Here is a 15,217-nt window from a genome sequence, read left to right as displayed (position 1 = left end):
GCGGGCTGCAGGGCGGCGGCCCCGCGCTGTGGGGCATCCCCCGGCTCTGAGCGGGAGGGGGCCTGCGGCCGCTGCCCCGCACCGCGCCCCTCTGCGATCCGCGACCTGCTGCGCTGTACCGGGGAAATGTGCCCGTGCCCAGATGCAAAGTCCACCCGGGGGACAGAAGGGGCAGACGTGGAAAGAAACGCTCTTTTCCTCTGCTCTGGGCAGAATAAAGCTTGTGGACAGGCGCTGGAGCCTGAAGTTGAGGATCTTTCAGTCTGGGGTGTGTGGGTGGGTGTTGGTGAGGTTGTGGCTCGGTGCTGGAAGGGAGAGAACTGGAGTTGTGCTCTGTATGGTGGAGGTTGCTCCCTTTCCTGCATTTTTATTAGGTAGAAATTATAATCTTCCTTTATTTACCCCTAGTGAGGACCAGGATGAGCTGCATTACCAGGATACCGATTTGGATGTGCCGGAGCAGCGGGATGGCAGGTGCAAAGTCAAGTGGACCCCAGAAGAGGTGAGTGAGAGTCTAAAATTTGCTGAGAGATGTACTTTGGGGTGGTGCCTCTGCCATGGCACCCTGGGCTTGGGTAACTCCACCCCAGTCCTCACCTGCTGGCCACGATCTTGCCTCCTCCTCCTATTGCTGCTGGAGAGTCCTATGTGTCTTTGGACTGAGCTCAGGCCTGAATGAAGCTCAGCGGTTCAGGGGAGTTTGATCATCAAGAGCTCAAGCATTTTTAACTTAAACCTGTGAGTACTGAGCAAAACACCACTGCCTGCACACTCCTGTAAGAACAGAGGTGTCCAGATGAGGGCTGGGTCCTCCGACGAGCTGAAATGTGCAGTGGAAATGTACTCCTTTTTCTGGAGCAAAAGCTGAGAGTATTGACACTTGGGATCATGTCTTAGTCATCTTGGCTAAGAGCCTGAAATTAACTGGGATATTCTCTTCCTCCCGGTTTCACTATCAGTTTTGTGCTGTGTGAAAACTACAGCTGGGGTCAGAATACCAAGCAAGGTGGTCTTTGTGGAGGGATCAAAGCCCTTGGGCTCATGTTGGGCAGGGAATAATTTAATGATTGAATTATCCAGGGCTTACAGACAAGGATGTCTCTAACAGGCTTTCTGCGAGCTGTAGGAGTTTGCACACCCAGGCTGTAACAGAGATCACAAAAGAGATGCTGTAGGTCCCTGTAGCACTGAGAGACAGAAGAGCATGAGGCAGGTGGTGATATACTTCAGTCAGTCAGCTTTCCTGGCCAGGCAAAACCAGTGGCTGAGCTGGGAGATGGACTGTCTGGCCAGGAGTGTTCTGGGGCTGGATTAGCAGGCCCTCGGCCACAGGGTTTGAATCAGACTGTAGAGGAACAGAGCTGAGCTCTTGATTAATACTTAATGTATGAGTTTGTCCTAGTACAGAGCTCAGAACCAGTCTGGTCCAGGTGGGCTCCATGTACTGGAGGGCTGCTAAACACTGGTGTGAGCTGCCTTCCTCTCCTGAACACACAATGCCAACAAAACCTTGACAGTTCAAAATATGTAACTTGTCCTTTTAATGTCATCAGCCCTGTGGTGTGTGTTGCCTCAGTGTATCTGGAAATGGATGTTTTTGTCCTTTGCAGGATGAGCAGCTGAAGATGTTAGTGAGCCATTATGGGCAGAATGACTGGAAGTTCCTGGCCAGCCACTTTCCTGTAAGTGACCCTGTACCCAGCTGGGAGTCCCAGTGTTTGCATGTTGCTGCTTCTCCTTTTGTTGGTTCCTTGTGTTTGTGCAGTAGGACTCTATTCTGATTCTGTTCTGACTTCATAGCTCCAAGCTGTGAAATGGGGCTGCTTCAGGGCAGGGAGACCTTGCATAAAGGGATTTCCAGGGTGAGTCTGTTGGAGTTGGGGTGAGAAATTGAGGTTCCTGTCCCTGTGCCCTGGGCCCAGGACCTTCACTTGTCTTCTCTGTGTGCTTCTGCAGGTTTTCTGTGGGACAGCCTGTGTGTGTGGGGGCTGCTGCCACTTTTGGAGCTGTCTGGGGCTCTGGAGCCTCTGGTCTAACACAAGGCTGTTCCCCTTCCTGTCCCCAGAACCGCAGTGACCAGCAGTGTCAGTACCGCTGGCTCAGAGTGCTGAACCCAGACCTGGTTAAGGGTCCCTGGACCAAAGAGGAGGATCAAAAGGTAAGTCAAGGCTGAGAGGGTCAGAGTGTTGGACTGTCTCTGTCTGCAGAGGGGCTGGAGATGTCAGACCCATCCTCAGGTGTTGTAACCTGTGTGTAATCATTCCCCGTGGTGGATACCTGTGGGAGCAGCTCTGTCTGCTCTGCCCTCAGCAGCCCAGGCAGCCATGGTTGGGATGTGATGTGATCTAGGCCTCTCCAGGTAAACACCTTCTCCCTTTCACACAGTGCTGCTACAGTAGGCTGCCAAGGGGAGAGCTGAAAAGGGAATTAATTCATCTGCCTGCTGGCAGATCTCCACTTGGCCTGGCCAGGTTGGATCTAAGAGAAAATAAAACTGGCATTTCCTGTGCCACAGCACGGAGGCTGGAGTGGATGTCTGAGGCTGGCTGGGTGAATCATGACTTCTGTGAGCCTGTTTCTCTGCTGATTCCAGACTCAGCTGAGAGAGGCCAGCTCAGACAGACTCATCATATTGATGTACTTTAGAAAAGTTGGAGTGAAATCCAAATTTTACCAATGTTTTCTGGTACAGAACATCCTAGTTTGGCAGATTCTCTGTAACATTCCTGTCTCCAACTTCTTTCCCTTTTTGTCCCATTACCTTCTGTCATAGCCCTAAGGAAGCTTCTCCTGATGTCATTCCCCATTCTTACAGGATGACTGCTCTAAAAATGCTGTTGCCTCCTTTCCCCTTCCCTTTTCATTGTTCTGATTGCCAGCCTACCCATCCTGACCAGGCTAGGCTCCAGCTCCCTCCTCATTCCTTTGGCCCAACTCCTTGGCCTCAGTTTGGCAACTTTGGTCCATTTTTCTGTGCTTGAAAGGCAAGAGTCTGCAGCAGGGACACTTGTTATGTGAACATCACTTTTACCTGCACCTTTCAGCTCAGCACAGCTGGCCAGGGTAGAAATGGCCAGGGTAGAATGGATTCAATACCCAGAAACATTTGTGTTGGGGCTCTGGCAGAAGTGACAAAGCCTTGGGTGGAGGGTAAGAGGCAAAGTGGATGCTTCTGAAGTGAATTTGGATCTCTCCCTCTGTGTCCTGGTGCTGTCAGGGTGTGGAGCTGCAGCCCTCTCTGTCCTGGGTGTATCACTGTTAAGGGGAGCAGTAGGCCAGTGCAGAGCTGATGGGGACAGTTGTCACACAGCCATGTCCTTAGAAGTAGGGAGGGCAGAGGAGCCTTGGAGCAGGTGGGACTTGGCCCTTGCTCACAAATGGGAATGTCTTTCTACATCTGGGCACCTCTCAGTCTCCACTCCATGTTCTGTGAGTGGTCATCTGCATTCACAGGTGCCCTGTGACAAAATGTCTGCATGGAAACAGCCTCTTACAGAAATTTGGCTGAATCATTGCTCTCATGGGGGTTGGAACAGCTGATAGCTCTGCTGGGTCCCTCCAGCTTTTCCTCCAAAGGGGCCCTCCTTTGTGTGCCCTTACCTGGTCCCAGGAGAGCTGAAAAGCAAAGCCTGAAAGTACTGATCTTCCCCTCCTTTATTCCATTTCCTTATTTCCCTCCCACTCTCTCCAAAGGTAATTGAACTGGTTAAGAAGTATGGCACCAAACAGTGGACCCTGATAGCCAAGCACCTGAAGGGGCGGTTAGGGAAGCAGTGCCGGGAGCGCTGGCATAACCACCTGAACCCTGAGGTGAAGAAGTCCTCGTGGACAGAGGAGGAGGATCGCATCATATTTGAGGCCCACAAGGTCCTGGGGAATCGTTGGGCAGAGATTGCCAAGCTGCTGCCTGGGAGGTAGGACCCCTTTGCTCCCTGCTGCCTTCCCTGCTGGGTGGCCTGTGGAGTTAGGCTCTCGGGATGGGGCTGGGGAGTGTGTTGGAGCTGCTAGCTGTGCTTTAATTAAAGCTGCTGTAAGTGGTGGTTTGTTCCCTTCTGTTTTCTCTGCAGGACCGACAATGCTGTGAAGAATCACTGGAACTCCACCATCAAGCGGAAAGTGGACACGGGAGGTTTCCTCAATGAAACCAAGGAGTCCAAGTCTCTGTACCTCCTTGTGGAGGTGGATAACAAGGAGAAGCCAAGTCAGGCAGCAGCTGAGAGTCAGGTACTGCACTTGCAGCAGGCAGCTGGGTTGGTCCCCTGACCTGCTAATGCAGCTCTTCTTCTGCTGCCTCTTGCTGCCTTTTCCACAGCCTGGTGTCTGCACAGACAGTCTGTGCCTTCCTCAGCCTCCCAGATCTCTCCCTCCAGGAGCTAGAGGTGTTATGGGAGCCTGAGTGTGTTATCCAGGCAGAGGACAGCAGTCTGCTAGAGCTGTTACTTTGCAATCCTAGTATCAAGTCTCTTGGACACTGAATGTTGTTTTGGCTTCATTGTGCTGTTGCTGGTGGGAGAAGGAGGCTACTCCAGACAGTGTGTGTGTGGGAGCAGGTGAAGAGATACTGTGTTCCTTTTCTCTAAAAAAGGAAGTAGGGAAGTACACCCAGTGATTGCTTTCATGGAGAAAGCGTGTACTTTTTGAAGGCAGGCTCCAGGTAAATAGGAAACATAGAACTAGTGCTACATGCTCAGCATGTACAACTTTCTCCTGGGACACTGCTAAGTGAAATCTTGAATTCAAACAATCCTGTCCTCTTTATGTTGCATGGACTCCTTAGGTAGTGTATGGGACAGAGCAGTGAGAGAGAATGGGGATGTGAAACAAACCCAGTGGCAGGTGGGAGAGTGGGCAAAGCTGAACGTGTCCAGGTGTTCTCTGTCCCCAGGACTTGTCATTGTTCCCTTGCTTCCTGCTGATATCTGGACTTTCTTTGTTGTGTGTGCCAAGAATGTCCTGCCGAACTGGCCAATGGATATCTCTGAAATAAAGGAAGAAGATGTCAGTGATGAGGAAGTGACGGGTGTGCAGGAGTTGCCCTTGGAGCTGCCAGCTGCAGGAGTGGCAGAGCAGAACGTGGAGGGGACACCAGAGGATGCAGTGCCTGAGGATGGAGCTTCATTGGTCGAGTCACCATACAAATGGGTTGTTGAAGCTGCCAACTCTTTGTATCCAGGTTGTGCCCCAGCCTTCAGTGAGGCTCTGGACATGATTGAATCCGTAAGTAACAGACCCTTGTTTTCCAGTTACTGTTAGGAGACTGATCCTCACCCTTTTTGTTTAAATGAACTTACTGGATCTCCTTAACCATCACCCTGAAGAGGACTGGGTCTGTCATTGCCTTGCAGCCTCCCCTGTCTCTCTTCCAGGGCTAGATTAGGCCTCTCCAGCTCTGCCAGTACTGCTGTGGGCTTGTACATTTTCCTAGCTCATTATCTTTGTGCATGGGCTCTGCCTGTGTGGGAGGCTGTAAGTGCTGGTAAACTTGACTTCAAGCCCTTCTTTATTAGCCAGAGTGTCCCTGGCTCTCCTTTTTGTAATGGTTCAAGCCCACACTCATTGGCTGTCCTGGCTATCCTGTTGTGGGGTGGGATAGGACAGGACAGACTGGGAATGAGCCAAATCCATTGTGCTGTGCAGGACAGACCCCTTCACGCTGGCATAATTGCCACCATTTGCTTTCAGTGGAGGTAGCTTCACTGAAATTAGTTATTTTCAGCCAGTCAAGCTGTGCTGAGGTCCCCTGGGTGACAGAGGCACACTAGGGTGGGAGGCTGGCTAAAATCAACAGGGCACTTTGCTACCCTCAGAGGGAAGTTTGCTCTGCAGCCCCCAGCCTGCTTGAGGCACTTACAGTCTGCGAAGGAGTCACCTTGCCTCTGTACAAGAAGACACTTCTTTGTGTGTCTGAGGCTGAGCAGCACATCTGTGGGCCCTTGGGGGCCTTGTGGGGTGTTGGTGGGGTGGAGCTGGAGCAGTGAAGCAGCTAATTTCTGAACTGCTCTGGTTAGTTTTAAGCTGCGCTCAGCTGTGCATGTTACACCAGAGCCCCATGCCCAGCTTTACAGGTGTGCCCAACACTGTGGGTGATAGTTGCTTCCTTCAGTCCCTGTCCCCAGCTCTCTGCCCAGCTGTTTTTCTTATCCCCGCTCTAAAGACGTGCAGCTGTTTGTGCAGCTGTGCTGTGAACCAAACAGGAAAACCAGCCCTGCATAAATAGGAAAACCTGCCCCATGCATAAGCAGCAGCTTTCAGCTGGGTCAGATCCCTGCTCTGGCTCCAGCTGTGCCTATGGCAGAGGAGAGCAGGGCTTGAGCTGCCCCTGGCCAGGCTCCTTCCAAAGCTGTCTTACCCCCCATATATTTCACCTCCCAGTTCACCAATCGGCTCAGCTGCCACCCTGGGCTGCTGCTGACTGTTTCCCCTGTGTGCAGGACCCAGATGGGTGGTGTGACCTGACCCAGTTTGACCTGCCCGAGGAGCCCTCGGCCGGCGGCAGCAGCGGCAGCGCCAGCCCGGCCAGGCTAACGCCCGGCGAGGCCACCCCCGCCCTGCCCAGCGTCACTGAGTACCGCCTGGACGGCCACACCATCTCTGACCTGAGCAGGAGCAGCAAGGGAGAGCTCATCCCCATCTCCCCCCACGCCGAGGGCAGATTTGGCACCCCGCCCTCGGTGCTGAAGAGGCAGAAGAAGAGGAAGATGTCTCTGTCGCCTGTCACGGAGAACGTTGCCAGCACCAGCATGTCCTTCCTGGACTCCTGCAACAGCATGACGCCCAAGGGCACCCCTGTAAAGACACTGCCCTTCTCTCCATCTCAGGTATCTTCTTGCCCTAATGTCATGCAAAAAGCCATCAGCTCTGCCAGCTTTGTGCTCCTGTGGCCTTGAATGAGGCCTTGCCAGTGTGCAGAGCGTGTTCCTGCACTAAAACAAAGCTCAGAGCTGGTTTCTGGCACTGCTTCTCTTTAGCAGTGTCCTTCCTGTGGGAGCAGCAGCCTGTGTCTCCATCTGGGAGTGACTGCAGTTTTAAGAAAGCCCAGCTCCCCTGTCTGAGGGGCAGGGCACATGCCCAGCATGAGGAAGGAGCCCCATCTGTGCACCAGGGTGCGATGGAGAGCACACTGCTGCTCTCCCCAGGGCATTGCTGCTCCAGCTGTGGGCAGCAGAGTGGCAGCAGTGAAACTTGCTTTCCCTGTCTGTTTGCAGTTCAGTCACGCAGACAGGCTGGGCAGCAAACACCTTGTGCAGATCTGTCTTGTGTGCCTATGAAAATGCTCCTGGTCTTGCCTTTATTGCAAAAGGGACTCTGGATCTTTCAGCCTTTGCTGTGACTCCCACAATGTCCACACACATGGTCTCTAACACACATCACCTTGGAGCACTGTGGTGGTCAGACCCATGAGTGTCTCATGTGGAAGTGGTTGAGCTGTGTCTATAAATCAGAACAAGGGCTGCTGCATTCTCCAGCACAGTTCCCACCTCAGCTCTGTTGTCCAGACCTTCCTCAACTGTGCCTGCCAGGCCTTTATTTCTGCCATTTCTGCAGCAAACAGGGGAGGCACCACAGAAGAGTCTAAAATGCAGGTGGACCTTGAATGAAAGGCCAGCACGAAGAGGAAATCAGAGCAGGACCCATAATGTACAGCTCTGCAGAGAGTAAAAGGCAGGAATGTCTGCAGTGAGTCTCAGAAGGCAAAGTGCCTTGAGGCTCTGCCCCAAGCTGAACTTCAGCTATCAATGAATGTCACAAAGACAGTTTTTCTTTTCCAAGAGGCTCTTGGGTACAAACGCTGTTCCTTATGGGAGCAGAGCTGTCACTTGCTGGCTTTTGGGAAGTAAAACCCCAGAGGAGCTAAGACAGTTGTTATTTTCTCATAGTTTAAGCTGAAGACAGCTCAGTGGAAGACCTATTCACTCATACACTTTGTGTTACATGGACTTCCTTCGCCAGTCTGAGGTTGGAATGGACGGGGTGAGCTGGGATTACCAGTGCAAGGAGATACTTCTCTTCCACTCTGTAGTTGGTAGCTGTGATAGTTGTATCACCTCATCCCTTATGGGAAGGGAATCATCTTTATTGGTGTGAGGCACCTTCTGGCACCTTTCACGTGTGTGTCTGTGTACAGAACCATGAGTCTGTAACCCACCCTGGTTTGAGAGGGCTGTTTCTACTTCAGGGTGTCCTTCATATTTAGGAAAAAGTAATGCAATGCTAGGCTGCTTGAGACTGAGTGTCTTCAATTTTTCTTTCCTGTGCTGTGCAGTTCTTGAACTTTTGGACCAAACAGGATACACTAGAACTGGAGAACCCTTCCCTGACCTCCACGCCTGTGTGCAGCCAGAAGGTGATTGTCACCACCCCACTGCACAGGGACAAGACCCCTCTGCTCCAGAAGAACTTAGCGTAAGTCCTCCCTCCTCCCTTCTCCACACAGGAGTCTGGTCCAATTCAGACATAGCTCTAAGTACTTGTCATGGTATTACTGAGAGAGAGGCAAGGCAGGCTGGGGGTTTCCTTAAATCAGTGTTTTCCCCCCCCCAAAACAGCTCTTTGAGCTGCAAGGAGCAAGTGTCCAGGCTGACTAGGGGCACAGCCAAGTGACCTCTGTTGTGCTCAGCTGCTGGGTGAGTTGTGGTCCTTTGTGGATTACAGCCTGTCTGATCCCTTCTCTTTCCCACTCTGCTTCCAGGTTTGTCACACCAGACCAGACATACGTGGTGGACAACACACCTCACACTCCCACACCTTTCAAAAATGCCCTGGAGAAATATGGACCAATTAGACCTCTGGTAATTATTGGGCAGGGCTGTGGCTGGTGCTGATGGATGCAAATAAGATGTGGGGTGGGGGGAGGCTGGGGCAGGGGTGTGAGCAAACTCTTATCTGTGCCAGAACAAAAGGCAGTTTGGCAGTGCCACGCTGAGAGGGGAGGGATGAAAGGAACATTGTCATAGTGTTAATTTCATTGTAAGGAGCTGCAGGAATTTCAACTCCTCTGTAAACCAGCTAAAAATGCCCAAAGCTGCCCTTGAGTCAGGCTGCAGTGTTTGGCTACTGATGGCCTTGAGGAGCAGGGAAATGATCTGCCTCCCTGAGGAGGTGGATGTCCCAGCCTTTGTGTGCACACTGGGGTTCAGCTGATAATTCCCTCACGCCCAGAGATTCTGTAAATCCATCAGGCTAGCAGAAAACTTGTCATACCTTTTCCAGCTGGGGAGCAAATAGATTTTTCTGTTTGTCCTCCCACTGTGGGCCCTCCTGACCCCATTGTCCCTTGAGGGAAATGCTTGTAAGCCTGCCCAGCATACAGATTTTGACTGCCTTGTGCTCTCTCTGCCCTTTCACCCCAGCCCCAAACTCCTCACCTGGAAGAAGACTTGAAGGAGGTACTCCGAAGTGAAGCTGGCATTGAACTCATCATAGACGATGATGTGAAGCCTGAGAAACAGAAGAGGAAACAAGGGGTAAGCTGCCTGTGCATCCAGTACCAGCTGCTAAGCTGCCCTGTACTCTCAAGGACTGTTTTGGATGGATTTATTCATCCTGCTTTTGGTGCCAAAATGTTTTCAGCCCTGTGGTTGCTCTCTTTTAATCAGCAAGAGGTGCCTCAGGTTAAGGCCTGCCTAAAATACTGCCAGGAGTGTCCTGGTTTATGCTGAGCTCAGGGCTTGTTGGCACAGTTCAAGCACCTGGGCCAAGTTGGGTTTGCATGAAAAGTCTCAGTTTCCTGGTGGCCTTCCCTTCCTACTAAAAGCTTTTCCTCTAAACTGATGGCTCGAGGTGCCAGGAGGGGGGCACTGGCAGCTGCTGTGCCCTGTGGTGGGGAAGGCTGTTGCTGTAGGACACAAAAGAAAGATGAGAGACTCCAAATATTTCAGAAGGCGAAGAGCATAGAAAAAAGGCTTTATTGTCTGATTCTTACTACTTTTTATAAGGTGTTCTGATACAGTCTTAATGTGATTGGTGAATAGGAATGACACCTCTCTAATCCCGTTGCTTAAACTAGAGAAACAGCAAAACACCAGTTGGAGAAAGATTGCTTGGAGAAAGGAGAGTTGTTTGCTAAGATTATTTTGAGAAGAAACTTTCTTGAGAAATTTTTTCTTGGGAAAAAGTTAGCAGCTGCTAGCAGGCTAAAATCTCTCAGACTCAGCAATATCAGGCCCACAGAAAGCTGCAACACATCATCCTGAGGAGCTGATGCCATGCAGAGCTGGGGTGATGTGGTCTTGGTGTGCACCTGGGCCCTCAGGATGGCATTTGCTGAGTGGACTCATGCTGACACTGGTGTTCCTGTGGTCATGGCTGGGCCCGTGGTGACACTGGTGTTCATGGCTGGGCCCACGGTGACACTGGTGTTCCTGTGGTCATGGCTGGGCCCACGGTGACACTGGTGTTCCTGTGGTCATGGCTGGGCCCACGGTGACACTGGTGTTCCTGTGGTCATGGCTGGGCCCACGGTGACACTGGTTGTCCTGTGGTCATGGCTGGGCCCACGGTGACACTGGTGTTCCTGTGGTCATGGCTGGGCCCACGGTGACACTGGTGTTCCTGTGGTCATGGCTGGGCCCGTGGTGACACTGGTGTTCCTGTGTTCATGGCTGGGCCCACGGTGACACTGGTGTTCCTGTGTTCATGGCTGGGCCTATGATGACACTGGTGTTCCTGTGGTCATGGCTGGGCCCGTGGTGACACTGGTGTTCCTGTGTTCATGGCTGGGCCCATGGTGACACTGGTGTTCCTGTGGTCATGGCTGGGCCCACGGTGACACTGGTGTTCCTGTGGTCATGGCTGGGCCCACGGTGACACTGGTGTTCCTGTGGTCATGGCTGGGCCCACGGTGACACTGGTGTTCCTGTGGTCATGGCTGGGCCCACGGTGACACTGGTGTTCCTGTGGTCATGGCTGGGCCCGTGGTGACACTGGTGTTCCTGTGTTCATGGCTGGGCCCACGGTGACACTGGTGTTCCTGTGTTCATGGCTGGGCCTATGATGACACTGGTGTTCCTGTGGTCATGGCTGGGCCCGTGGTGACACTGGTGTTCCTGTGTTCATGGCTGGGCCCATGGTGACACTGGTGTTCCTGTGGTCATGGCTGGGCCCGTGGTGACACTGGTGTTCCTACATTCCCCAGTTGCGCAGGAGTCCCATCAAGAAGGTCCGGAAGTCTCTGGCGCTGGATGTTGTGGATGAAGATGTGTCACAAAACCTGCCTGCCCTCCCCAAGACTGTGTGTTTCAAACGAGCCCAGGTGAGGGGTTGTGTGCTCAGAGCAGGGGCAGAGCTGGCTCTGCTCTGGAAAAACCTGTGCAAAGCAGCAGTAGCAGCCTGGAGCTGCTTTTGAACAGTCCACGTGAATGTGGATGAAGGGCTGCATTTCTCTTTCCTTACACTTTTTCTTCTGGTGCAGCCTGTGAATTTCCTGTCAAGGTCCCTGAACCTCTCCTCCTCGAACAGGAAGAATGACAGTGGTTTGCTCAACAGAGCCTTCGTGCAAGTGCAGCCAGAGAAAATGTCCTACAGGAAAATGCCAAGCCATTTCAGGCCCCCAGCACCGGTAAGCCCTGCAGCAGCCACTGCTCTCCCAGGCAGGAGTTCACTGAGCAGTGCAGCCCTTGTCCCTTGAGGAGTGAGGGATGGAATTCTCAGCTTCTGCACAGGCATCCCTACACTGTCAGGACTGTCTTTACACCTGGCAGATCCTGAGCCAGAGGTGTCATTTTATGTTCCTCGAAGCCACACTGTGGCCTGCTCATCATGTTTGCCCCTGGATTTCCTCATGGGAATTCTCACCCATCAAGGAAATTTGGGTGACTGCTCTGGCAGTAAAGCAAACCTTCCTTTTTCCAGTGGGCACTCCTTGAATGGACAGCAGCAAGCTCATCTTTTTGCTTTTCAGGACAGAGCAACTCTGAAGTGCTATATAAAGGTTAAACAGGAAGGTATTTCCCACCCCTGTATTTTTTTAGGGTGTTTCTGGGTTCTGGGGAAGGCTGTGTGCCTTAGGCAGCATAGGCTGACTTTATCCTGCTTTATCCTGCCCTGTGGCAGTACACAGCTCCAAGGCTGTGGAGCACCTTGTACCTGGTGCTGTTACAGCAGCTCTGTTCCTCAGCTCTGCACAGTTGGAACTGGATTGTACTGGACTCACAGCAGCCTACAAATGCCCTCTGGGGCATAAACAGGTCTCTACAATCCTCACCACTCACAGGCAGGATGCATTCATGGAGGAGTTTCCCTTATTTGCTGGGCAGTGTAGCTTAGACATGGGGATTTTCACCATAATTCTGTAGGTGTTTGCTTGGGTAGAGTCACTTGAGGTCTCTGGTAGCTTCAGTGGGGTTGGAAACATGTGCTGTCCTAATTGTGGGGTTAAACTGCAACTGGGGGCTCCTGTGATGGTGTTTTCCCATCCCAGGAAGGTGCAGTGTTGTCCTCAGAAGACTGCAGTGAAGTCTGTCACTGCATTAGAGCTGTCTTGTGAAACCTCTTTCTTCTGAGAAATAAATACCCTTCAGCCAGAGTAATTCTTTCCCTTTCCCAAAACAAACCCTTCTTAAACACTTCCATTTCTCCTCCCGTCCTCTCCAGGGTCGTGTTGCTCCCAGAGCTAATAGCTCTGTATAAATAAACTTCAGGAGTGACTCGGGGGTGACAGGGAGGCAGCTGGTGTGGTGACAGAGTACAGGTGTGCAGTGAAATCCATTGCCCACAGCCAGCAGGGCTGTCTGTGCTGCTGCTGGGCTCTGGGGATTTATTGTGCTGCTCTCGTGCTGCTGGCAGAGGCAGTTCTTTATTAAAGAAGCTCATCCAGCTCTGGGGTGAGCCTCAGTGGGCCCAAAGCCACTCTGGGCTGAGGGGACATTCCTGCTGTGGCCAGCACTGGAGCCCTGGTTCCCTGCAGTGCATGTGAACTGGTATTTGCAGTTCAGGGCACTGCTTGTCTCCTGCCTGCATTTACCAGAGGATTCTCAGGGCCTTTCCTGGAGTGCAGAAACACCTCATGGCTGCCCTGTCTGCATGCAGAGACTGAAGCCCACCTGGGTTTTGGCTCCTCCTTTGTGCTGTGGGACTCTGAATACTGAAGGCACCAGTTAAGGATGGCATTTGATCAAAGCAGACCTGGGGCCAAGCAGCTCCTATAGGAATTGAACTGGTTGGCAATAAACTCCAAAGCTGTGCTTGAATTCTTTCTATTGTTCTAGAATCTCTTCAGGACAGTGAGTTTTAAATAGGTTTGTGGTTTGGGGTTTTTGTCTTGAGGCAAGAAAGGGAAAGCCCTGAAAGGGCATGTGGATTGTCTTTAAATTGGAGCACTCACCTGGGAAACTGCTGAACCTAAACCCCAGAAATTATCACCTCAGCTCTGAGGAGTAACTGGTGGTGGGCAAGTTCCTCCTGGTTGCAAGATGAGTTCTGAAGTTTTATTTCCTATGTTAGTTTTGTTTATTTCTGCAGTCTTTTAGAGCAGGGTGTCCATGAGATACTTGTCCTCTCTCTTGACTGTATTGTACACATTTTTTCTTTTCCTTCTGCAGATGACCAGGGCTTGGAAAGCAGTGGCCTGTGGTGGAACCCGAGACCAGCTCTTCATGCAGGAGAAAGCTCGACAGTTTTTGGGCACGTTGAAACAGAGTCACACATCAAGGACCTTAATCTTATCATGAAGGATTGTTCTGCTTTTTAATTTTATTTTTTAAACTTTTTTAATGAGTGGAGGGGGAACCACAGGAAAAAATATCTTCTGCCAAGCCTTAGTATATGGGAGTGGATTTTTTTTCCCCTTCAGTTCCCAGGTAGATCTACATTATAATAAATCGGGCTAACTGCTGGCTAGTGTGTGGAATGCAAGCTTTGGGATCATTATGGAAAGACAAACAAGGGAGACTTGGAGAGCTGACAGCAAGACCTCTCTGCAAGGCCTGAGCTCTGGACAAGTGGAAGCAGCAGCCGTGTTCCACCTTGGAGCAGCACGTGCTGCAGACTGGCCTCACAGCATCCCTGGATCCCTGCTGCTGCTCTGGTACCTCAGGAATGGCTGTGTGAAGGTTCCTGCATGCCTTGAGTCTCCCTCCTGGCTTTCCCAGGGGATGGAATGTCTCCCTGGGCTGGAGGAGGAGGAGGAAGGGTGTGGTGCTGTGGGGTGACCTGTGCCTGGAGCCCCTTGCTCCCCGTGGGGCTGCTTTGTCCTGCCATGGCTCCAGCAGGGGCCTCTCCCCACGACTGTGCTCCCTCTTCCAATAAATGATGGTGCTCACATCCCTTGGGCTCTGCCTCTGCCTCACAGCACTCGGGAAAGGCAGCCAAGTGCTGGTTTTTGTGGGGGCTCTTTGCTCTCCTGGCAAGGTGTTGAATTCCTGTTGGCTTCTCAGCATGGTGGAGAAGGGATGTTCTCCCCACACACTCTTAGTAGTTTCATCAGCTGTTCAGGAGTTTTGGCTACTTTGTGGGCAGGTGCCACAGTGTGTTTGTGTTGGGTGCAAGGGTGGATGGAGGCTGGAGGTGTGTGTGATGTAGCAGAGCCTTTTTGTTGCCCTTCCTTTGGAGGCTAAAGTTGCACCCACGGAGCTATTCCAGTGTGGGAACAGTAGCACTGCCCTGGTTTGAGGTAGCCAAGAATGGAATGTAGTAATCTTAGCAACATATTGACTTTGCAATTGGAAAGGTGTTGGAAAAACTGAAGAGCAACTCGGCAGAACAGGAAGAGCTTTTTGAGTGAGCTGTGCTGTGCTTGGCCAAAGCCATCCTGGCAGATGTGCCTCTGGCTGGGGGTGTGCACACAGCAAAGATCTGTTCACCCCAGGGTGGAAAACCAGAGCTGGTCTGTACAAATCTCATTCCAGGTTGCGGCTTACGCTGGAAATAGAGTCAGAAAATCCTTACTGGCAAACTTGTTAATAAAACCTTGGATCCTGGGAAATGAGGGAGGTTTAGAAACCCAGCTCATTTTTCATTTTTACAAGCTCAGGGCCAGAGCAAATCCATGAAGTAATTTTTATTTCTGTTTCTCAGTGTTGCAGTGTTTGCTTTGGAAAGACAGCTGGGACCATTTGTCTGAAAGCTGGGCTTTAGCTGCTTCCATTCTGGTGTTATTTTAAGAGAAATTGTCATAAACCCATACCTCTCTGCTTGGGCTTTGGTGGGCTCGGCTGTTCCTGTGCTGGGTGACTGTACAAACCCAAGCCTGGAACTACAATTCCTTTCTGGAGCTGACATG

General features: G+C 51.7%; 1 protein-coding gene across 1 annotated transcript; it reads left to right on the top strand.

The window, feature by feature from the left end:
• Positions 1-412: 412 nt before the first annotated feature.
• MYBL2 (MYB proto-oncogene like 2) lies at positions 413-14,259 on the top strand. The gene is made up of 13 exons (XM_066330568.1): positions 413-502; positions 1,611-1,682; positions 2,066-2,158; positions 3,694-3,914; positions 4,068-4,224; positions 4,948-5,217; positions 6,432-6,818; positions 8,264-8,403; positions 8,690-8,789; positions 9,351-9,464; positions 11,135-11,251; positions 11,411-11,557; positions 13,539-14,259. The coding sequence occupies exons 2-13, from the start codon at positions 1,626-1,628 to the stop codon at positions 13,665-13,667; spliced, it is 1,932 nt and encodes a 643-aa protein (XP_066186665.1). The 5' UTR covers positions 413-502; positions 1,611-1,625; the 3' UTR covers positions 13,668-14,259.
• The last annotated feature ends 958 nt before the right edge of the window (positions 14,260-15,217 follow it).

This window comes from Sylvia atricapilla, chromosome 16, assembly GCF_009819655.1.
Source record: "Sylvia atricapilla isolate bSylAtr1 chromosome 16, bSylAtr1.pri, whole genome shotgun sequence".
NCBI classification, from domain to species: domain Eukaryota; kingdom Metazoa; phylum Chordata; class Aves; order Passeriformes; family Sylviidae; genus Sylvia; species Sylvia atricapilla.
Note: the sequence above shows the minus strand (reverse complement) of the source record. Positions and strands in the feature narration are given on the sequence as shown.

What these genes read in the sequence shown, in the direction of transcription:
- MYBL2 (XM_066330568.1), top strand. Translation starts at nt 1,626, where the DNA reads ATGTTAGTGAGCCATTATGGGCAGAATGACTGGAAGTTCCTGGCCAGC. An exon ending in AGGCAGCAGCTGAGAGTCAG is followed by an intron (nt 4,225 to 4,947) that starts GTACTGCACTTG and finishes GTGTGTGCCAAG; the next exon opens with AATGTCCTGCCGAACTGGCC. An exon ending in ATTTCAGGCCCCCAGCACCG is followed by an intron (nt 11,558 to 13,538) that starts GTAAGCCCTGCA and finishes TTCCTTCTGCAG; the next exon opens with ATGACCAGGGCTTGGAAAGC.